The sequence below is a fragment of the Rhinichthys klamathensis genome, unplaced genomic scaffold, assembly GCF_029890125.1.
Source record: "Rhinichthys klamathensis goyatoka isolate OS25496 unplaced genomic scaffold, OSU_Roscu_1.1 h1tg000331l_1, whole genome shotgun sequence".
NCBI classification, from domain to species: domain Eukaryota; kingdom Metazoa; phylum Chordata; class Actinopteri; order Cypriniformes; family Leuciscidae; genus Rhinichthys; species Rhinichthys klamathensis.
Window position 1 is genome coordinate 993,568 of NW_026606846.1, and position 24,829 is coordinate 1,018,396.

A 24,829-nucleotide genomic window follows, 5' to 3' on the forward strand; every position below is an offset into this window, starting at 1 on the left:
GGAGATGTTAGGCTGAATGACAGTCTCAGTCACCATTCACTTTCATTGCATCTTTGAACAGAACTGATTAAATCAACATCTACTGTGTGTCATTCGGGTTTGGAACAACATGAGGGCGAGTAAGTGATTAGTGAGTCATTTTTGGATGTACTTCACTTTAATATGTCATCTTTTAATCTTGATCTTTTTTGTTTTTGCTTATTTGTCTTATTTTTAACTTTATACAATTTTAGTTATGTTGGAGTGGAGGCTCGATTATTGAGTTCTCCCCATAATGTGTTAAACAAACCACCATAGCAGGTTTAACTGTAAGAGTATTGTTTGTGCGCTGCTGATTGGTTGTTGTACTGCGCTGGGCTGTTATGATTGGCCGCTCACTTGCGTCGGGCGGTTCTGATTGGATGTTGTGCTTCGCTGGGCGGTTCTGATTGGCCGCTCGCTTCCGCTGAACTGTAATCGGGATCCGCCCCGGCAACACCAACAGCAGCGCGAGTTCCGTCAAACTTACGCTGCGATCTATCGATTCAATCAGTAAAAGTATTTTTAAATATGATCATCTTCAGCTTTAGTAAAACTTGACAGCGGGAAAGCTTCTCAGATGCGGCGTGTTTAATCTGCGTTTGTGTTTGTGCTGCGGCTGGATTTGAACATCATGACGGTGAGTTTCACTTTAATATCCGTCGCTCTCAGTGTAAACACGACGGCAGTTTAATTCTGTGTCGTACAAGTCCATTCAAACTCCAGTTAGTGTGTGTTGGCGTGCAGTGTGTGTTGTGTTTGCACGGTACGTGAGCAAACACAACTTGTTTTTTTTTATGTGTGTGTGTTTGTGCGCGCGCGACACACCCGCGCACACAGCGCATGCGCATTACTGAAGCTGGTTTCTGCTGGTTTATAGTTCATGTAAATAAACACGAACTGCTTTGATAATCCTGATCAGAGTTTAGTTCAGCTGTCACCATCACCAGTGTGTGTGTGTGTGTGTGTGTGTGTGTGCTTTATAAGGCATGTGGTCATTGTGTAACCTCCAGAATATTTGATCAGATTAGTTTTTCTAATGTTCATTTATGTGTTCATTTGTCTTTCTGTGTCAAAAACGGTGGTAATCAAAATAAGGCATGAAGCATTAACAACTAGGCTAAATATTAAACATTTTAAAATGTAATCAAATGAAAATCAAACAATTCCTTTTATTGTTTTGGCAAACAAAATACTACAACTAAATGTAAATAAAAATTAAGTTTTAATACGTTTGTTATTATTATATTAATACTTTGAAAGGTACAGTGTACTTTCCAATAGTATATTTCTGTCACACAGTAAATCTCATCATAATGACTGGATTCTGTCCGAGTTTTCGTGAATCGTTCTAGAAGTTACTGAATCATCATTGTATGAATCACAGACACTCATTGAGTGTAAGAGCGTTTATTAAAGTTTGTTCGTCATTATTACTAAACTACAGAAGAACTGATAAGAGTTAGTGACATATAGCCTATTCATTCATATTTTGGTGGAAATAAGTGATGGATTTTGCTTGTTGCATTAGGCTTTTTTTTTAATTCTTTGGAAACTAAATTTAGTGATAATTGAACATCAGTTTCACCATCAGTGTCTGTTGTTTCCTGGGCTGTTGTGTTTGTTCCTCACACACTTACACGCAGATGAGTGTGTGTGTGTGTGTGCGCTAAGGATGATGCATTGACACTCCTGATAAACCTCTGTCTGTCTGTAGCCTGACCTGCTGAACTTTAAGAAGGGATGGATGTCTAAACTGGACGAGAGTGGAGAGGTGAGACACGTCTGTCTGTGTCTGTTATCGTGATGTGTTTGAAGTGTGTTCATCATGACTGACCGTGTGTGTGTGTATGTGTTCAGTGGAGGAAACACTGGTTTGTGCTGACGGACGCTGGACTGAAGTATTACAGAGACTCTGCGGCGGAGGAGGTGAGAATCACACGCGAACACGTGTGAACAAGACACACGCGAACACGTATGAACACGACACACGCGAACACGTATGAACAAGACACACGCGAACACGTATGAACAAGACACAAGCGAACACGTATGAACACGACACATGCGAACACGTATGAACAAGACACACGCGAACACGTGTGAACAAGACACACGCGAACACGTATGAACAAGACACACGCGAACACGTATGAACAAGACACACGCGAACACGTATGAACAAGACACACGCGAACACGTGTGAACAAGAAACACACTAACACGTATGAACAAGACACACACTAACACGTATGAACAAGACACACACTAACACGTGTGAACAAGACACACGCGAACACGTATGAACAAGACATACGCGAACACGTATGAACAAGACACACGCGAACACGTATGAACAAGACACACACTAACACGTATGAACAAGACACACACTAACACGTGTGAACAAGACACACGCGAACACGTATGAACAAGACACACGCGAACACGTATGAACAAGACACACGCGAACACGTATGAACAAGACACACACTAACACGTATGAACAAGACACACACTAACACGTGTGAACAAGACACACGCGAACACGTATGAACAAGACACACGCGAACACGTATGAACAAGACACACACTAACACGTATGAACAAGACACACGCGAACACGTATGAACAAGACACACGCGAACACGTATGAACAAGACACACGCGAACACGTATGAACAAGACACACACTAACACGTGTGAACAAGACACACGCGAACACGTATGAACAAGACACACGCGAACACGTATGAACAAGACACACACTAACACGTATGAACAAGACACACACTAACACGTATGAACAAGACACACGCGAACATGTGTGAACAAGACACACGCGAACACGTATGAACAAGACACACGCGAACACGTGTGAACAAGAAACACACTAACACGTATGAACAAGACACACACTAACACGTATGAACAAGACACACACTAACACGTGTGAACAAGACACACGCGAACACGTATGAACAAGACACACGCGAACACGTATGAACAAGACACACGCGAACACGTATGAACAAGACACACACTAACACGTATGAACAAGACACACACTAACACGTGTGAACAAGACACACGCGAACACGTATGAACAAGACACACGCGAACACGTATGAACAAGACACACGCGAACACGTATGAACAAGACACACACTAACACGTATGAACAAGACACACACTAACACGTGTGAACAAGACACACGCGAACACGTATGAACAAGACACACGCGAACACGTGTGAACAAGACACACGCGAACACGTATGAACAAGACACACGCGAACACGTATGAACAAGACACACACTAACACGTATGAACAAGACACACACTAACACGTATGAACAAGACACACACTAACACGTGTGAACAAGACACACGCGAACACGTATGAACAAGACATACGCGAACACGTATGAACAAGACACACGCGAACACGTATGAACAAGACACACACTAACACGTATGAACAAGACACACACTAACACGTGTGAACAAGACACACGCGAACACGTATGAACAAGACACACGCGAACACGTATGAACAAGACACACGCGAACACGTATGAACAAGACACACACTAACACGTATGAACAAGACACACACTAACACGTGTGAACAAGACACACGCGAACACGTATGAACAAGACACACGCGAACACGTATGAACAAGACACACACTAACACGTATGAACAAGACACACGCGAACACGTATGAACAAGACACACGCGAACACGTATGAACAAGACACACGCGAACACGTATGAACAAGACACACACTAACACGTGTGAACAAGACACACGCGAACACGTATGAACAAGACACACGCGAACACGTATGAACAAGACACACACTAACACGTATGAACAAGACACACACTAACACGTATGAACAAGACACACGCGAACACGTATGAACAAGACACACGCGAACACGTGTGAACAAGACACACGCGAACACGTATGAACAAGACACACGCGAACACGTATGAACAAGACACACACTAACACGTATGAACAAGACACACACTAACACGTATGAACAAGACACACACTAACACGTGTGAACAAGACACACGCGAACACGTATGAACAAGACACACGCGAACACGTATGAACAAGACACACACTAACACGTATGAACAAGACACACACTAACACGTGTGAACAAGACACACGCGAACACGTATGAACAAGACACACACTAACACGTGTGAACAAGACACACGCGAACACGTATGAACAAGACACAAACTAACACGTATGAACAAGACACACGCGAACACGTGTGAACAAGACACACACTAACACGTATGAACAAGACACACACTAACACGTGTGAACAAGACACACACGAACACGTGTGAACAGGACACATGTGAACTAGGGGTGTCGCAATATACCGGTGTTGACGATAATCGTGATATTCAAAGCATGAAATATCGACATCGTGTTAATTTAGAGTGTGGCAATATACCGGTATTGGCAATAACCACAATGTTTAAAATGAATAGGACTGTTATGATAACACGTAAATACTCCAGCGCGAGAGTACCTGGTTGAGCTCTCAGGTGCTGTATTGCACCCGCTGACACCTATCAAACAAGAAGACGGAGCCCGGGCCGCTCAGCTACTCTGAGGAGAAAATTGCTGATGATATCGGATTTTCAGGTGATATTCTCAATTCATTCAGTTAATGGATGCTCTGAGGTAAAGTGTTCAGATCACAGACTCGGCAACTATTGTATTTAATTGTACAGTGCAATCATAACATAGTACAGACATTATCTTAATTTCATAATCTCCTTAAACATAAGAATACTGCTGGCCATAAACTGAGAAAGTGCGCGTCCGATGTGCGATACCTCGAGTTGTCCTACACGCGACGTGGCGCTGCAGAATGTGTAGCCACCAACCTTTTTACCCATCTCCGTGTCCATCACCCTGCGGATTACGCAATTTTACAGAGAATACATTGCGATTATTTTACTAATCATGGAATGGGAAACGTGACATTAACCAAGTAAAAATTAATTTGACTGATTACTACTCGACTACTCGATAACTACGAACAAGAATGAACACGACACACGCGAACACGACACACTCGAACAAGAATGAACACGTCACACGCTAACATGTATGAACACGACACACGTATGAACACGACACGCATATGAGCTCGACACGCTAACACTTATGAACACGACACGCTAACACGTATGAACACGACACACGCTAACACGTATGAACACGACACACGCTAACACATATGAACACAACACACGCAAACATGTATGAACACGCAAACACGTATGAACACAACACACGCAAACATGTATGAACACGCAAACACGTATGAACACGACACACGCTAACACGTATGAACACGACACACACTCGCATGTTTGAACACAACACACGCTAACACATATGAACACGACACACGCTAACACGTATGAACACGACACACACTCGCATGTTTGAACTGTCATACATTTAATTTTTCAGGATTCTTTGAGCAGAAAGAGAACAGCATTGATTTGAAACAGAATCTTCTGCTGTGTATTTCCGGCACTTTAACGCAGTGAATGTCAGATTTGTAATGATAGTGTAGCCGGTGTCCTGAAGGATGTGTGGTGTCTGCTCAGAGAGACGAGGTGGATGGAGAGATCGACCTGAAGTCGTGCGTGAAGGTGTCGGAGTTCGACGTCGAGAAGAACTACGGCTTCCAGATCCAGGTCAGTTGAGTGTGTGTGTGTGTGTGTGTGTGATCCTGTCGGGACCTGCTGCATTCCTGTTCCTCTGATCCTCACGATCTGTGACTCTCTCTGCTGCTGCTCAGACCAGAGACGCCGCCTTCACACTCTCAGCTATGACTGCTGGGATACGGAGGAACTGGATCGAGGTTCTGAGGAAGAACGTTCAACCCAGCAGCTCTCCAGACCTCACACAGTCAGTGCTACACACACACACACACAGTCAGTGCTACACACGCACATACATACATACACAGTCAGCCATACAAACACACTCACTCACTCACACTTACACACTAGGGCTGTGAATCTTGGGTAGGCAGCGAATCGATTCGATTCACGATTCATAGGTTTTCGATTCAAGAACGATTTTTGCAAATTCAGAAAGATTCGATTCAATGCGATTCACATTAAAATTCGATGCGATTCGATTAATTCGATTCGATTCTTAATTTTGTATATGCGTAGGATTATTTAAATGCTTCCCCCAATGGGTCTTAGTCAGGGTGTGAATTATGGTGAACGTGATTTCACCAAGTACCACATGTTCCTGGATCAACATCGTTGTTGATCCTGGATCAACTTTCCAATCAACCAATCAGATTTGAGGGACAAGTTTACAGTTTATGTCAAGTTTAGGTTTAGAACCAGGGTGAAGTACTTACACATCAGTGTCATTCACCTTTCATTACCCTCTGATTTTAGGGAAAAGTTATGGGTAGGGTTAGGTTTAGGGGTAGGGATTGGGTAAGGACTACATTTTGGGACAGGAATGTTGATCCAGGATAAACAAAATATGTTGATCCAGGACCATGTCTAACTTGGCAAAATCACGTTGACCGTGAATTATACAGCTGCCTTCGGGGGTCAGAGAGTGGGAACAAAAAAAACAAAAAAAAAAAACACATTTTGTCTATTGTTAATGTTAGTTCATGTTAATTTTTAATGAATCTATTATTATAAAAAAATATTTCCAAAGCCTATAAATTAGCATTTGTAAAAATGTAAACCAAGATTTAAAAAGGCTTTAAAAGTATAGTTACTTTAAGTATTTTGTAGGAATGGATACACAACCTTAAAGTGTTCCTGGTACATTAAACATCCTCCATTGTGAGACAAAAATACCATGAACTTTCCCAACTAAACCTTAACTAACGTTTCCTCATGGAATAGCTACTGTTCTCTTTATCCGATTGAACATTTTCCTTGTGATTCTGAAAGAAAACGCGCCGGCTGTCTAGGCTACTTGTGCTATATTAACGATTACGAATGGAACTTTAATGCGCATCTGATTGATGGATAAACCACGCGCTCTTATTTCAGTGTAATTAATGTTATAGTTATTTCATCAGTTCAGTTTAACGACATTAAGTTACATTTCATTCATCATTCATGATTAATCGGAAGCGTGTGCATTTTAGACACCTATTATACGTTTTCTCTTTCCATGTAATAAATGCGCACCCTTGAATAAGTGGGGTTTTACTTTAACTGCTCAGGACGGGCATGACCCATTTCCGTAAAACTTCAGTATCTTAACTTAAAGAAAATAACGGTGACGTTTCGACGCAACGAACGCGTTGTTTCATAGCAGTGACCGCGCAATGATATGGCAGCTTTATCAATGGCTTGCTTTCTCGATAGAGAGCTGTCATCTGCTCATGTGAACACCAATGGCTGTCCTGAGGAGAGCTCAAACACGGACTGCTCAAAAATCTGTAGATGAGAGCTATATGGGACCGAGCGCGAGCGAAATCCAGTGAAAGATGGTAAGAGTGCAGCGAGTATGTGAGAGCTGTGAGGACGCGAAATGACGCCGCACAACGCCTCATTAATTCGCGCATGTAGTCATTTAATTAATGTTTATATGTTTTAAAGCACTGAATCGATATAGAATCGCAAATTATTCGATTCTTAGCATTTTAAATCGAATATTGACCGAAATAAACGATTCACGATTCGAAATACATGTTTCAAGATCGATGCATATGCATCGTCAGGATTTGTAATCGATGCATCGAGAAAACGAATGAATCGTTACACCCCTATTACACACACACACAAACTCACTCACTCTCACACACTCACTCACTCACTCATTCTCTCTCTCTCACACACACACACACACACACACACACACACACTGACGCACTGATGTGTGTTTCCTCCCTCAGGCTGCCGATCCTCAGCAGTGATAAAGAGAACGCTCGTCACCGACTGCGCAGCCAATCAGAGGCCTCCTCCATCACCCCAAACCCCGCCCACAGCAAGTTCGACTATGTGGAGCTATCGCCCGTAGCCACGCCTCCAACTCCTGCCTCCGCCAATCAGAGAGAGTCTGGGGAGGGGCAGGTGAAGGAGCACAGCCAATGGCAGGAGGAGCGTCGGCGTGACGACGCCCACAACCAGTGGGAGGCGGTGCTGTCGAGGAAGGGGGCGGGCCTGTCGGAACAGAGGCGAATAGAGGAGGAGATCGAGAAGAAGTGGGCGGAGTTTGAGCGGCTGCCACTCAAGGAGATGAGGTCACTCCCACCGATGGGCTCATCAGCCAATCAGGCTCTGGAGAGGGAGGTAGTGCGTGGATACTGTCTATCTGCTCTCATGAATGACTTTATGAGAACTGAATAGAACACAGAGAGACTCATGAGCCCTTATAACGCATTCAGCTTTTGATTTCTTGAAAAAAACATTTTTGTTTTTTTTTAAATAGTTTTTTTAGTATGGGGGCCAAGCTTTGAAAATGTGTCAAAACTATCAAAGAACATATCATTTATTAGACGTTTTTTAAGAGATTTAACTGTATAAAAAAAAAGTCTAATTGAAGGTTTTCAATTTTCAATTCAATTTTGGCCCAGATATACACATGATATCAAACACATGATACCGGGTCAAAATTGACCCCTAAAACATCTTCATGTTTTTTTTATGCGTTATGAGGGTTAATTTAGCGATCAAATGGACAAATGAGCTCCATAAAGACCTTATGGAGCTTTATTGGCAGTCATTTGTTCTGCTCTCTCTGTGTGTGTGTGTGTGTGTGTGTGTGTGTGTGCATGAGCGTGTTACCTGTCCAGTACAGCTGCGCCCCTGCAGAAGGCTTTACCTCCGCGTGTCTCTCTCTGTCCTGCAGGTGGCGTCACTGAGGCTGCTGGGGGCGGGGCTTGGGTCGGGGCGGGCGGGGTCAGCGTGCTGTGGGGCGGAGTCTCGCTGCGGGGACAGTCTGCAGCAGATGGAGCGTGTGCACAGGGAGGCTCTAGAGCAGCTGGAGCGACAGCACACACTGCAGATCAGCGCTCTGGAGAGAGAGAGAGACTCGCTGCTGAAGGAGGAGATGGACGCCACTGCGAGAGGTACTGGCCACTCCCACTAACATGTGACCCTATAGAGACCAACCGCTGCGAGAGGTACTGGCCACTCCCACTAACATGTGACCCTATAGAGACCAACCACTGTGAGAGGTACTGGCCACTCCCACTAACATGTGACCCTATAGAGACCAACCGCTGCGAGAGGTACTGGCCACTCCCACTAACATGTGACCCTATAGAGACCAACCGCTGCGAGAGGTACTGGCCACTCCCACTAACATGTGACCCTATAGAGACCAACCACTGTGAGAGGTACTGGCCACTCCCACTAACATGTGACCCTATAGAGACCAACCGCTGCGAGAGGTACTGGCCACTCCCACTAACATGTGACCCTATAGAGACCAACCGCTGCGAGAGGTACTGGCCACTCCCACTAACATGTGACCCTATAGAGACCAACCGCTGCGAGAGGTACTGGCCACTCCCACTAACATGTGACCCTATAGAGACCAACCACTGTGAGAGGTACTGGCCACTCCCACTAACATGTGACCCTATAGAGACCAACCGCTGCGAGAGGTACTGGCCACTCCCACTAACATGTGACCCTATAGAGACCAACCGCTGTGAGAGGTACTGGCCACTCCCACTAACATGTGACCCTATAGAGACCAACCGCTGCGAGAGGTACTGGCCACTCCCACTAACATGTGACCCTATAGAGACCAACCGCTGTGAGAGGGACTGGCCACTCCCACTAACATGTGACCCTATAGAGACCAACCGCTGCGAGAGGTACTGGCCACTCCCACTAACATGTGACCCTATAGGGACCAACCGCTGTGAGAGGGACTGGCCACTCCCACTAACATGTGACCCTATAGAGACCAACCACTGCGAAAGGTACTGGCCACTCCCACTAACATGTGACCCTATAGAGACCAACCGCTGTGAGAGGTACTGGCCACTCCCACTAACATGTGACCCTATAGAGACCAACCACTGTGAGAGGTACTGGCCACTCCCACTAACATGTGACCCTATAGAGACCAACCGCGGCTCTGCAACTACAAACATAGCTTTTTTACAGCTCCGCCCACTCCCATGAAGCTGTGCGAATAACTTCAGTCTCCTTACCTCCCTAAATGCTTAAATATTTGTAAATATATGCATATTTTGCAATAAACCTAAACTATATTGTTTTTATAGATAACATATTTTAAGTTAATAATAGTTCTATATTTCTCCATTGTTTTCTGTTTGATGACATCATTAGCCGCGTTTCCACGGTCGGCCAGTGCTAGGCCAGGGCTTTAAACGGGCCGTGCCGGGCTAATAGCCTCGGGCCAGTAGCACCGGGCCTGCGTTTCCACTGTCGGGCCAGAAGCTCCACAGCGCGTCACTAAAACACGCCCGTAACACGCCTCTCTGGAACAACGTCACACTAACCCATCATTTCACCAACAAATGGAAGTTTTATCAGAAAACTAATCAGAAAGAAATCACTGGAAACAGCATGCATCGCAAAACAAACATGATAAAAGCGGCCGTTTGCTGGCATTTTTGTTGTTTACTTGAAAATTTAAAACCCAAGCATCAATGTTTTACCACAGGTTTACAATAAAAAGTGATACATTGATCATAATGAATTAAGTTATGTCAAAATTGCACATTAGTCACACAGAAATAATAATTACCGTTAGGTCTATTTCACAAAAGAAAGAGGACACGCTTACATTATTCAGTCGAGGCTGTTTCTGTTTATTGGTAGTTACAGGACATATATCACATTTAGAAAGAATGATAATTTCTACAAATAATGTTATATGCCACCAAAAATACGACCTGAGGAGCGTTAGCACAGTCTCGACTCCCAGTAGCTACAGATATATTTTCAGTCAGAGAAACAGGAAGCTCCCGAAAAAAAGTAGATAGTCCGGTATAAAGAGAGAGACTACTATGTAGGCTAGTATATGTAGGCTACTGACAGATAAAATAAAAACATGATTGTGATAGCCTTTATGATTGGTCTGACTTCTTCAAGCGTTCACCATGTTTTTTTACTATGCGTATCTTCAAGCGTTTACTATGTTTACTATGGTAATGGTTAGCGCGCATAGTCTTTTGCATCGCGTATAAATATTTCTACCTTATACGGTGATCAGAATCCACATCGGATCACAAACAGAAGGCATTAAAACATGAAAGTGAGTTAAATTATTTTAAAAGTCTTTAATGCTGACAGAATCATTCGGCGCTCCTGTCTCTCGACTCAGGTAATCCCCGCCTCTGTTCGTAACCACTCCTCTAGCCCGAGCTGGCCCGCTTTGGCCCAAGGTATTCGACGGGCCAGAAATCCTGGCCGTTGGCCCCGAGTAAGCCCCGATCAAGCCCCGGAAGTGACAGTGGAAACGCGGCTATTGGCAGTGCTGTGAATGATGTTCACACGTGTGTGTGTGTGTGTGTGTGTGTGTGTGTGTGTGTGTGTTGACAGTGATGGAGGCGTTACAGAAAGCACACAGAGAAGAGCTGGAGAAAACCACACAACTCTCAGAGACACGTGGGGTGGACACACACACGCTTAGCAAACAACAACAGTGAGTACGCACACACGCTGAACAAACAACAACAGTGAGTACACACTCACACACACACACGCTTAACAAACAACAACAGTGAGTACACACACACACACACACACGCTTAACAAACAACAACAGTGAGTACACACACACACACACACACGCTTAACAAACAACAACAGTGAGTACGCACACACGCTGAACAAACAACAACAGTGAGTACACACTCACACACACACACGCTTAACAAACAACAACAGCGAGTGCACACACGCTTAACAAACAACAACAGTGAGTACGCACACACGCTGAACAAACAACAACAGTGAGTACACACTCACACACACACACGCTTAACAAACAACAACAGTGAGTACACACACACACACACACACGCTTAACAAACAACAACAGTGAGTACGCACACACGCTGAACAAACAACAACAGTGAGTACACACTCACACACACACACGCTTAACAAACAACAACAGCGAGTGCACACACGCTTAACAAACAACAACAGTGAGTACGCACACACGCTGAACAAACAACAACAGTGAGTACACACTCACACACACACACGCTTAACAAACAACAACAGTGAGTACACACACACACACACACACGCTTAACAAACAACAACAGTGAGTACGCACACACGCTGAACAAACAACAACAGTGAGTACACACTCACACACACACACGCTTAACAAACAACAACAGCGAGTGCACACACGCTTAACAAACAACAACAGTGAGTACGCACACACGCTGAACAAACAACAACAGTGAGTACACACTCACACACACACACGCTTAACAAACAACAACAGTGAGTACACACACACACACACACACGCTTAACAAACAACAACAGTGAGTACGCACACACGCTTAACAAACAACAACAGTGAGTACGCACACACGCTGAACAAACAACAACAGTGAGTACACACACACACGCACACACGCTTAACAAACAACAACAGCGAGTACACACACACACAAATGATTAACAAACAACAACAGTGAGTACACACACCTACACGCTTAACTAACAACAACAGCGAGTACACACACACAAATGATTAACAAACAACAACAGTGAGTACACACACACCTACACACTTAAAACAAACAACAACATCGAGGACACACACACACGCTTAACAAACAACAACAGCGAGTACACACACACAGAAATGATTAACAAACAACAACAGTGAGTACACACACACCTACACACTTAAAACAAACAACAACAGCGAGTACACACACACACAAATGATTAACAAACAACAACAGTGAGTACACACACACCTACACACTTAAAACAAACAACAACAGCGAGTACACACACACACACAAATGATTAACAAACAACAACAGTGAGTACACACACACACACACACACACACTTAAAAGGATCTCCGGCTAGTTTGACAACTTAGTCTTATTGGGTTAGCGATACCATTTGCGCCACAAACGTGATATAATAACACACCCGATGTTTTCGTTGTAGCGAGATATTTTAAAATAAAGTTTTTACCTGTAAGTCGCCATTGTTGTTTTTACCCATTGCATTCTGGGCCGTGACGTAGACTGGTCCCAGCGCCACTACAAACACAAGGTGTGTAAACACTAACGTTATCAAGTTAAACTATTACCTCAATTAGCGAGCGAAATGTCTGCCGTTCACCCTTTTCAGTTCGAGCCTGAACGTGTCGTAAATACGGAGCAAGGTTCACAGGATGCTAATCATCTCGTAGCCGTAGGTGAGGAGGAGCAGGAGGAGAGAGCAGGAGGATGAGTAGGAGGAGAGAGCAGGAGGATGAGTAGGAGGAGAGAGCAGGAGGAGCAGGAGGAGAGAGCAGGAGGATGAGTAGGAGGAGAGAGCAGGAGGAGCAGGAGGAGAGAGCAGGAGGATGAGTAGGAGGAGAGAGCAGGAGGATGAGTAGGAGGAGAGAGCAGGAGGAGCAGGAGGAGAGAGTAGGAGGATGAGTAGGAGGAGGGAGCAGGAGGAGAGAGTAGGAGGATGAGTAGGAGGAGGGAGCAGGAGGAGAGAGTAGGAGGATGAGTAGGAGGAGAGAGCAGGAGCAGGGGGATGAGTAGGAGGAGGGAGCAGGATGAGTAGGAGGAGGGAGCAGGAGGAGTATGAGGAGAGAGTAGGAGCAGCAGGAGGAGAGAGCAGGAGGAGAAAGTAGGAGCAGCAGGAGGAGGGAGCAGGAGGAGCAGGATGAGTAGGAGGGAGGGAGCAGGAGGAGCAGGATGAGTAGGAGGAGGGAGCAGGAGGAGTATGAGGAGAGAGTAGGAGCAGCAGGAGGAGAGAGTAGGAGGAGAGAGCAGGAGGAGAGAGTAGGAGCAGCAGGAGGAGAGAGCAGGAGGAGAGAGGAGGAGCAGGAGGAGAGAGTAGGAGGAGAGAGCAGGAGGAGAGAGTAGGAGGAGAGAGCAGGAGGAGAGAGCAGGAGGAGAGAGGAGGAGGAGAGAGCAGGAGCAGGGGGATGAGTAGGAGGAGGGAGCAGGATGAGTAGGAGGAGGGAGCAGGAGGAGTATGAGGAGAGAGTAGGAGCAGCAGGAGGAGAGAGCAGGAGGAGAGAGTAGGAGCAGCAGGAGGAGGGAGCAGGAGGAGCAGGATGAGTAGGAGGGAGGGAGCAGGAGGAGCAGGATGAGTAGGAGGAGGGAGCAGGAGGAGTATGAGGAGAGAGTAGGAGCAGCAGGAGGAGAGAGTAGGAGGAGAGAGCAGGAGGAGAGAGTAGGAGCAGCAGGAGGAGAGAGCAGGAGGAGAGAGCAGGAGGAGAGAGCAGGAGGAGAGAGGAGGAGCAGGAGGAGAGAGTAGGAGGAGAGAGCAGGAGGAGAGAGTAGGAGGAGAGAGGAGGAGAGAGCAGGAGGAGAGAGCAGGAGGAGAGAGGAGGAGCAGGAGGAGAGAGTAGGAGGAGAGAGCAGGAGCAGGGGGATGAGTAGGAGGAGGGAGCAGGAGGAGCAGGATGAGTAGGAGGAGGGAGCAGGAGGAGTATGAGAGAGTAGGAGCAGCAGGAGGAGAGAGTAGGAGGAGAGAGCAGGAGGAGACAGTAGGAGCAGGAGGAGGGAGCAGGAGGAGGGAGCAGGATGAGTAGGAGGAGGGAGCAGGAGGAGCAGGATGAGTAGGAGGAGGGAGCAGGAGGAGGATGAGGAGAGAGTAGGAGCAGCAGGAGGAGAGAGTAGGAGGAGAGAGCAGGAGGAGAGAGTAGGAGCAGCAGGAGGAGAGAGCAGGAGGAGAGAGTAGGAGGAGAGAGCAGGAGGAGCAGGAGGAGCAGGAGGAGAGAGGAGGAGAGAGGAGGAGAGAGGAGGAGAGAGGAGGAGAGAGGAGAGAGCAGGAGGAGAGAGTAGGAGGAGCAGGAGGAGAGAGGAGCAGCAGGAGCAGAGAGCAGGAGGAGAGAGGAGCAGGAGGAGAGAGGAGGAGCAGGAGGAGAGAGTAGGAGGAGCAGGAGGAGAGAGCAGCAGCAGGAGGAGAGAGGAGGAGCAGGAGGAGAGAGCAGGAGGAGCAGGAGGAGAGAGGAGCAGCAGGAGGAGAGAGCAGGAGGAGAGAACAGGAGGAGAGAGGAGGAGCAGCAGGAGGAGAGAGCAGGAGGAGAGAGGAGGAGCAGGAGGAGAGAGCAGGAGGATGAGTAGGAGGAGAGAGTAGGAGGATGAGTAGGAGGAGAGAGCAGGAGCAGGGGGATGAGTAGGAGGAGGGAGCAGGAGGAGCAGGATGAGTAGGAGGAGGGAGCAGGAGGAGTATGAGGAGAGAGTAGGAGCAGCAGGAGGAGAGAGCAGGAGGAGAGAGTAGGAGCAGCAGGAGGAGAGAGCAGGAGGAGAGAGCAGGAGGAGGGAGCAGGATGAGTAGGAGGAGGGAGTAGGAGCAGCAGGAGGAGAGAGCAGGAGGAGAGAGTAGGAGCAGCAGGAGGAGAGAGTAGGAGCAGCAGGAGGAGAGAGTAGGAGCAGCAGGAGGAGAGAGTAGGAGCAGCAGGAGGAGAGAGTAGGAGGAGAGAGCAGGAGGAGAGAGTAGGAGGAGAGAGCAGGAGGAGAGAGTAGGAGCAGCAGGAGGAGAGAGCAGGAGGAGAGAGCAGGAGAGAGGAGAGAGCAGGAGGAGAGAGGAGGAGAGAGTAGGAGGAGCAGGAGGAGAGAGGAGCAGGAGGAGAGAACAGGAGGAGAGAGCAGGAGGAGAGAGGAGGAGCAGGATGAGAGAGGAGGAGGAGAGAGGAGGAGGAGCAGGAGGAGAGAGGAGGAGTAGGAGGAGAGAGCAGCAGCAGGAGGAGCAGGAGGAGAGAGCAGGAGGAGCAGGAGGAGAGAGGAGCAGCAGGAGGAGAGAGCAGGCACTCAACAGTGAGCACTCGCACACACTCAACAGTGAGCACTCGCACACACTCAACAGTGAGTACACGCACACACTCAACAGTGAGCACTACTTGCACACACTCAACAGTGAGTACACGCACACACTCAACAGTGAGTACACGCACACACTCAACAGTGAGCACTACTTGCACACACTCAACAGTGAGTACACGCACACACTCAACAGTGAGTACACGCACACACTCAACAGTGAGCACTACTTGCACACACTCAACAGTGAGCACTCGCACACACTCAACAGTGAGTACACGCACACACTCAACAGTGAGCACTACTTGCACACACTCAACAGTGAGCACTCGCACACACTCAACAGTGAGTACACGCACACACTCAACAGTGAGTACACGCACACACTCAACAGTGAGTACACGCACACACTCAACAGTGAGTACACGCACACACTCAACAGTGAGCACTACTCGCACACACTCAACAGTGAGCACTACTCGCACACACTCAACAGTGAGTACACGCACACACTCAACAGTGAGCACTACTTGCACACACTCAACAGTGAGCACTCGCACACACTCAACAGTGAGTACACGCACACACTCAACAGTGAGTACACGCACACACTCAACAGTGAGTACACGCACACACTCAACAGTGAGCACTACTCGCACACACTCAACAGTGAGTACACGCACACACTCAACAGTGAGCACTCGCACACACTCAACAGTGAGCACTACTCGCACACACTCAACAGTGAGTACACGCACACACTCACCAGTGAGCACTACTCGCACACACTCAACAGTGAGTACACGCACACACTCACCAGTGAGCACTACTCGCACACACTCAACAGTGAGCACTCGCACACACTCAACAGTGAGCACTCGACAGTGAGCACTCGCACACACTCAACAGTGAGCACTCGCACACACTCAACAGTAACAATTATGTGGCAGAAAGGTGCTTCCATATGAAACAGATACACACACATTCAGTTATCTTGTCTGAACGAGTGTGTGTGTGTGTTTAGGGTAGAAGTGGCGTCTCTGCGGCGTGAGCTGCAGGCTCTGTCGGAGCGGTTCTCTCAGAAGTGTCTGGATCTGAAGCGAGCGCAGCAGCAGCACGAACACACTCACACACAGATGAGCCTGAGAGACCGACAGCTGGAGCAGCTGAAGAGAGACAACCAGGTGATACACACACACACACACACACACACACACACACTCACACACAGATGAGCCTGAGAGACCGACAGCTGGAGCAGCTGAAGAGAGACAACCAGGTGATACACACACACACACACACACACACACACACACTCACACACAGATGAGCCTGAGAGACCGACAGCTGGAGCAGCTGAAGAGAGACAACCAGGTGATACACACACACACACACACACACACTCACACACAGATGAGCCTGAGAGACCGACAGCTGGAGCAGCTGAAGAGAGACAACCAGGTGATACACACACACACACACACACACACACTCCGTACGCTGGCACAACCTTCAGTTAAGTTTCAGTGTGCAGAACATGACGTGTGTGTGTGTGTGTGTGCAGGACTTGCAGGCCCGCCTGTCGCAGGAAGTGAAGGTCGTTCGCTCGCTGGTCACAGGTCAAGGGTCAGACGCAGATGGCAGCGAGAGGTCGTGGTGTGAGATGCAGGTGAGCGTTCACTCATGCTTCATCACTGTAATGTGTTTCTGTCTGTTCTGATTCACACACACAGGCATATTTCACACCTGCAAACTCGTTTTTTTTGGGGGGGGGGGATTGCATAAATGTATGAGTTTAGTGAACTTTAATGGTATTTTCTTTCATCCCACCTCCATAGAGAAGATAACATATCTAATAACACAACTCTTTTATGGAAATTGAGTCTTTCTTACCAGGCACTGATTTAAACAGTCATTCTCTTTGGCCAATCAGATGTGAGCTCTTTTAATCCAGCCAATCATGATGTGTCTTGCTCAATGCTCTGACTCAAGCATAGCTTCGCATGTCTGCCCAGACAGGACAGGGGTTCATCATCCAGGAGTCATGCCGTTTAATTAATGAACTTTTTTCAAAACAATTTCATTCATATTTGAAAAAAAAAAATCAGTAGTTTTTATTGATATTTGAAACTCTCCATAATCAAATTAGTTATTCAATTTTAGGCCTTTTTTGCAAATCAGCAGAGTTGTTTTTTTAAGAGCTGTGTCTGCGCTGTCTTTGACTGTGTGTGTGTGTGTGTGTGTGTGTGTCGCAGGTGCTGCTGCGGGTGCGAGAGAACGAACTGCAGTATCTACACCAAGAGCTCAACAGCCTCCGCAACCAGATGCACTTCCTCACAACGGTAACACTCCTGCGCCTGTGTGTGTGTGACAGAGTGTGTGAGCGTGTGTGTGTGTGTGTGTGTGTATGTGGTCCGTGTGTGTGTATGTTGTGTGTGTATGTGGTCCGTGTGTAACGCGTGTTCCTCGTCTGTGTGTGTGATCCGTGTGTAACGCGTGTTCCTCGTCTGTGTGTGTGATCCGTGTGTAACGCGTGTTCCTCGTCTGTGTGTGTGATCCGTGTGTAACGCGTGTTCCTCGTCTGTGTGTGTGATCCGTGTGTAACGCGTGTTCCTCGTCTGTGTGTGTGATCCGTGTGTAACGCGTGTTCCTCGTCTGTGTGTGTGATCCGTGTGTAACGCGTGTTCCTCGTCTGTGTGTGTGATCCGTGTGTAACGCGTGTTCCTCTTCTGTGTGTGTGATCCGTGTGTAACGCGTGTTCCTTGTCTGTGTGTGTGATCCATGTGTAACGCGTGTTCCTCGTCTGTGTGTGTGATCCGTGTGTAACGCGTGTTCCTTGTCTGTGTGTGTGATCCGTGTGTAACGCGTGTTCCTCGTCTGTGTGTGTGATCCGTGTGTAACACGTGTTCCTCGTCTGTGTGTGTGATCCGTGTGTAACGCGTGTTCCTCGTCTGTGTGTGTGATCCGTGTGTAACGCGTGTTCCTCGTCTGTGTGTGTGATCCGTGTGTAACGCGTGTTCCTCGTCTGTGTGTGTGATCCGTGTGTAACGCGTGTTCCTCGTCTGTGTGTGTGATCCGTGTGTAACACGTGTTCCTTGTCTGTGTGTGTGGTCCGTGTGTAACGCGTGTTCCTCGTCTGTGTGTGTGATCCGTGTGTAACGCGTGTTCCTCGTCTGTGTGTGTGATCCGTGTGTAACGCGTGTTCCTCGTCTGTGTGTGTGATCCGTGTGTAACGCGTGTTCCTCGTCTGTGTGTGTGATCCGTGTGTAACGCGTGTTCCTCGTCTGTGTGTGTGATCCGTGTGTAACGCGTGTTCCTCGTCTGTGTGTGTGATCCGTGTGTAACGCGTGTTCCTCGTCTGTGTGTGTGATCCGTGTGTAACGCGTGTTCCTCGTCTGTGTGTGTGATCCGTGTGTAACGCGTGTTCCTCGTCTGTGTGTGTGATCCGTGTGTAACGCGTGTTCCTCGTCTGTGTGTGTGATCCGTGTGTAACGCGTGTTCCTCGTCTGTGTGTGTGTGATCCGTGTGTAACGCGTGTTCCTCGTCTGTGTGTGTGATCCGTGTGTAACGCGTGTTCCTTGTCTGTGTGTGTGATCCGTGTGTAACGCGTGTTCCTTGTCTGTGTGTGTGATCCGTGTGTAACGCGTGTTCCTCGTCTGTGTGTGTGTGATCCGTGTGTAACGCGTGTTCCTCGTCTGTGTGTGTGATCCGTGTGTAACGCGTGTTCCTCGTCTGTGTGTGTGATCCGTGTGTAACGCGTGTTCCTCGTCTGTGTGTGTGGTCCGTGTGTAACGCGTGTTCCTCGTCTGTGTGTGTGATCCGTGTGTAACGCGTGTTCCTCGTCTGTGTGTGTGATCCGTGTGTAACGCGTGTTCCTCGTCTGTGTGTGTGATCCGTGTGTAACGCGTGTTCCTCGTCTGTGTGTGTGATCCGTGTGTAACGTGTGTTCCTCGTCTGTGTGTGTGATCCGTGTGTAACGCGTGTTCCTCGTCTGTGTGTGTGATCCGTGTGTAACGCGTGTTCCTCGTCTGTGTGTGATCCGTGTGTAACGCGTGTTCCTCTTCTGTGTGTGTGATCCGTGTGTAACGCGTGTTCCTCGTATGTGTATGTGTGTGTGATCCGTGTGTAACGCGTGTTCCTCGTCTGTGTGTGTGATCCGTGTGTAACGCGTGTTCCTCTTCTGTGTGTGTGATCCGTGTGTAACGCGTGTTCCTCGTCTGTGTGTGTGATCCGTGTGTAACGCGTGTTCCTCGTCTGTGTGTGTGATCCGTGTGTAACGCGTGTTCCTCGTCTGTGTGTGTGATCCGTGTGTAACGCGTGTTCCTCGTCTGTGTGTGTGGTCCGTGTGTAACGCGTGTTCCTCGTCTGTGTGTGTGATCCGTGTGTAACGCGTGTTCCTCGTCTGTGTGTGTGGTCCGTGTGTAACGCGTGTTCCTCTTCTGTGTGTGTGATCCGTGTGTAACGCGTGTTCCTCGTCTGTGTGTGTGATCCGTGTGTAACGCGTGTTCCTCGTCTGTGTGTGTGATCCGTGTGTAACGCGTGTTCCTCGTCTGTGTGTGTGATCCGTGTGTAACGCGTGTTCCTCTTCTGTGTGTGTGATCCGTGTGTAACGCGTGTTCCTCGTCTGTGTGTGTGTGATCCGTGTGTAACGCGTGTTCCTCGTCTGTGTGTGTGATCCGTGTGTAACGCGTGTTCCTCGTCTGTGTGTGTGATCCGTGTGTAACGCGTGTTCCTCGTCTGTGTGTGTGGTCCGTGTGTAACGCGTGTTCCTTGTCTGTGTGTGTGATCCGTGTGTAACGCGTGTTCCTCGTCTGTGTGTGTGATCCGTGTGTAACGCGTGTTCCTCGTCTGTGTGTGTGATCCGTGTGTAACGCGTGTTCCTCGTCTGTGTGTGTGATCCGTGTGTAACGCGTGTTCCTCGTCTGTGTGTGTGATCCGTGTGTAACGCGTGTTCCTCTTCTGTGTGTGTGATCCGTGTGTAACGCGTGTTCCTCGTCTGTGTGTGTGATCCGTGTGTAACGCGTGTTCCTCGTATGTGTGTGTGATCCGTGTGTAACGCGTGTTCCTCGTCTGTGTGTGTGGTCCGTGTGTAACGCGTGTTCCTCGTCTGTGTGTGTGATCCGTGTGTAACGCGTGTTCCTCGTCTGTGTGTGTGATCCGTGTGTAACGCGTGTTCCTCGTCTGTGTGTGTGATCCGTGTGTAACGCGTGTTCCTCGTCTGTGTGTGTGATCCGTGTGTAACGCGTGTTCCTCTTCTGTGTGTGTGATCCGTGTGTAACGCGTGTTCCTCGTCTGTGTGTGTGATCCGTGTGTAACGCGTGTTCCTCGTCTGTGTGTGTGATCCGTGTGTAACGCGTGTTCCTCGTCTGTGTGTGTGGTCCGTGTGTAACGCGTGTTCCTCGTCTGTGTGTGTGATCCGTGTGTAACGCGTGTTCCTCGTCTGTGTGTGTGATCCGTGTGTAACGCGTGTTCCTCGTCTGTGTGTGTGATCCGTGTGTAACGCGTGTTCCTCGTCTGTGTGTGTGATCCGTGTGTAACGTGTGTTCCTCGTCTGTGTGTGTGATCCGTGTGTAACGCGTGTTCCTCGTCTGTGTGTGTGATCCGTGTGTAACGCGTGTTCCTCGTCTGTGTGTGTGATCCGTGTGTAACGCGTGTTCCTCGTCTGTGTGTGTGATCCGTGTGTAACGCGTGTTCCTCGTCTGTGTGTGTGATCCGTGTGTAACGCGTGTTCCTCGTCTGTGTGTGTGATCCGTGTGTAACGCGTGTTCCTCGTCTGTGTGTGTGATCCGTGTGTAACGCGTGTTCCTCGTCTGTGTGTGTGATCCGTGTGTAACGCGTGTTCCTCGTCTGTGTGTGTGATCCGTGTGTAACGCGTGTTCCTCGTCTGTGTGTGTGATCCGTGTGTAACGCGTGTTCCTCGTCTGTGTGTGTGATCCGTGTGTAACGCGTGTTCCTCGTCTGTGTGTGTGATCCGTGTGTAACGCGTGTTCCTCGTCTGTGTGTGTGATCCGTGTGTAACGCGTGTTCCTCGTCTGTGTGTGTGATCCGTGTGTAACGCGTGTTCCTCGTCTGTGTGTGTGATCCGTGTGTAACGCGTGTTTCTCGTCTGTGTGTGTGTGATCCGTGTGTAACGCGTGTTCCTCGTCTGTGTGTGTGATCCGTGTGTAACGCGTGTTCCTCGTCTGTGTGTGTGGTCCGTGTGTAACGCGTGTTCCTCGTCTGTGTGTGTGGTCCGTGTGTAACGCGTGTTCCTCGTCTGTGTGTGTGATCCGTGTGTAACGCGTGTTCCTCGTCTGTGTGTGTGATCCGTGTGTAACGCGTGTTCCTCGTCTGTGTGTGTGATCCGTGTGTAACGCGTGTTCCTCGTCTGTGTGTGTGATCCGTGTGTAACGCGTGTTCCTTGTCTGTGTGTGTGGTCCGTGTGTAACGCGTGTTCCTCGTCTGTGTGTGTGATCCGTGTGTAACGCGTGTTCCTTGTCTGTGTGTGTGATCCGTGTGTAACGCGTGTTCCTCGTCTGTGTGTGTGATCCGTGTGTAACGCGTGTTCCTCGTCTGTGTGTGTGATCCGTGTGTAACGCGTGTTCCTCGTCTGTGTGTGTGATCCGTGTGTAACGCGTGTTCCTTGTCTGTGTGTGTGATCCGTGTGTAACGCGTGTTCCTCGTCTGTGTGTGTGATCCGTGTGTAACGCGTGTTCCTCGTCTGTGTGTGTGATCCGTGTGTAACGCGTGTTCCTCGTCTGTGTGTGTGATCCGTGTGTAACGCGTGTTCCTCGTCTGTGTGTGATCCGTGTGTAACGCGTGTTCCTCGTCTGTGTGTGTGATCCGTGTGTAACGCGTGTTCCTCGTCTGTGTGTGTGATCCGTGTGTAACGCGTGTTCCTCGTCTGTGTGTGTGATCCGTGTGTAACGCGTGTTCCTCGTCTGTGTGTGTGATCCGTGTGTAACGCGTGTTCCTCGTCTGTGTGTGTGATCCGTGTGTAACGCGTGTTCCTCGTCTGTGTGTGTGATCCGTGTGTAACGCGTGTTCCTCGTCTGTGTGCGTGGTCCGTGTGTAACGCGTGTTCCTCGTCTGTGTGTGTGATCCGTGTGTAACGCGTGTTCCTCGTCTGTGTGTGTGATCCGTGTGTAACACGTGTTCCTCGTCTGTGTGTGTGATCCGTGTGTAACGCGTGTTCCTCGTCTCGTCTGTGTGTGTGATCCGTGTGTAACACGTGTTCCTCGTCTGTGTGTGTGATCCGTGTGTAACGCGTGTTCCTCGTCTGTGTGTGTGATCCGTGTGTAACGCGTGTTCCTCGTCTGTGTGTGTGGTCCGTGTGTAACACGTGTTCCTTGTCTGTGTGTGTGATCCGTGTGTAACGCGTGTTCCTCGTCTGTGTGTGTGATCCGTGTGTAACGCGTGTTCCTCGTCTGTGTGTGTGATCCGTGTGTAACACGTGTTCCTCGTCTGTGTGTGTGATCCGTGTGTAACACGTGTTCCTCGTCTGTGTGTGTGATCCGTGTGTAACGCGTGTTCCTCGTCTGTGTGTGTGATCCGTGTGTAACGCGTGTTCCTCGTCTGTGTGTGTGGTCCGTGTGTAACACGTGTTCCTTGTCTGTGTGTGTGATCCGTGTGTAACGCGTGTTCCTCGTCTGTGTGTGTGATCCGTGTGTAACGCGTGTTCCTCGTCTGTGTGTGTGATCCGTGTGTAACACGTGTTCCTCGTCTGTGTGTGTGGTCCGTGTGTAACGCGTGTTCCTCGTCTGTGTGTGTGGTCCGTGTGTAACACGTGTTCCTTGTCTGTGTGTGTGATCCGTGTGTAACGCGTGTTCCTCGTCTGTGTGTGTGATCCGTGTGTAACGCGTGTTCCTCGTCTGTGTGTGTGGTCCGTGTGTAACACGTGTTCCTTGTCTGTGTGTGTGATCCGTGTGTAACACGTGTTCCTCGTCTGTGTGTGTGATCCGTGTGTAACGCGTGTTCCTCGTCTGTGTGTGTGATCCGTGTGTAACGCGTGTTCCTCGTCTGTGTGTGTGATCCGTGTGTGCCGCGTGTTCCTCGTCTGTGTGTGTGATCCGTGTGTAACGCGTGTTCCTCGTCTGTGTGTGTGGTCCGTGTGTAACGCGTGTTCCTTGTCTGTGTGTGTGGTCCGTGTGTAACTCGTGTTCTCTCTCTGTGTGTGTGTGTAACACGTGTTCCTCGTCTGTGTTTGTGTCAGGAGAAGAGCAGTGTGTGCGAGCGCTACCGGGAGGTGTGTGAGGAGCTGAGTGTGATGAAGAGTCGCAGCGAGCGAGAGGCCGAGGCTCTCCGAGAACACCTGAGACTGGCACTGAGCGCTCTGCACGAGAACGACAACAGCCTGCAGCACTGACCGCCGTCACGTGACCCCCAGCTCAGGCCATCAGCCAATCACGTGACCCCCAGCTCAGGCCATCAGCCAATCACGTGACCCTCTGCTCAGGCCATCAGCCAATCACGTGACCCCCAGCTCAGGCCATCAGCCAATCACGTGACCCCCAGCTCAGGCCATCAGCCAATCACGTGACCCCCAGCTCAGGCCATCAGCCAATCACGTGACCCTCTGCTCAGGCCATCAGCCAATCAGCTGCGGGACACTGGAACAATGCTTCTGCACTTTCTCATGTGTGTTTATGGGACCAAACTGGAACGTCTCACTGTCGCTGGTGTGGAAGAACTGAACACACACATGTGAACAATCAACAAACTCATATCTGATAGATATCATATTTGCCAATCGAATATCATGCGTGTGTGTTCTATGGAAGCTCGTTTCCACCACGGAATTAAAAAATATCTCGCAATTCTG

General features: G+C 48.7%; 1 protein-coding gene across 1 annotated transcript; it reads left to right on the forward strand.

Moving 5' to 3' along the window:
- Positions 1-362: 362 nt before the first annotated feature.
- On the forward strand, positions 363-24,440 carry triobpb (TRIO and F-actin binding protein b). Its single transcript, XM_056272196.1, has 12 exons — positions 363-658; positions 1,736-1,792; positions 1,879-1,947; positions 5,684-5,773; positions 5,878-5,987; positions 7,966-8,362; positions 8,922-9,141; positions 11,597-11,699; positions 17,054-17,213; positions 17,594-17,698; positions 18,285-18,371; positions 24,221-24,440. The coding sequence occupies exons 1-12, from the start codon at positions 653-655 to the stop codon at positions 24,371-24,373; spliced, it is 1,557 nt and encodes a 518-aa protein (XP_056128171.1). The 5' UTR covers positions 363-652; the 3' UTR covers positions 24,374-24,440.
- The last annotated feature ends 389 nt before the right edge of the window (positions 24,441-24,829 follow it).

Coding starts and splice junctions, on each gene's coding strand:
- triobpb (XM_056272196.1), top strand. Junction 5,988..7,965: donor AGCTCTCCAGACCTCACACA/GTCAGTGCTACA, acceptor TTCCTCCCTCAG/GCTGCCGATCCTCAGCAGTG. Junction 11,700..17,053: donor ACGCTTAGCAAACAACAACA/GTGAGTACGCAC, acceptor GTGTGTGTTTAG/GGTAGAAGTGGCGTCTCTGC.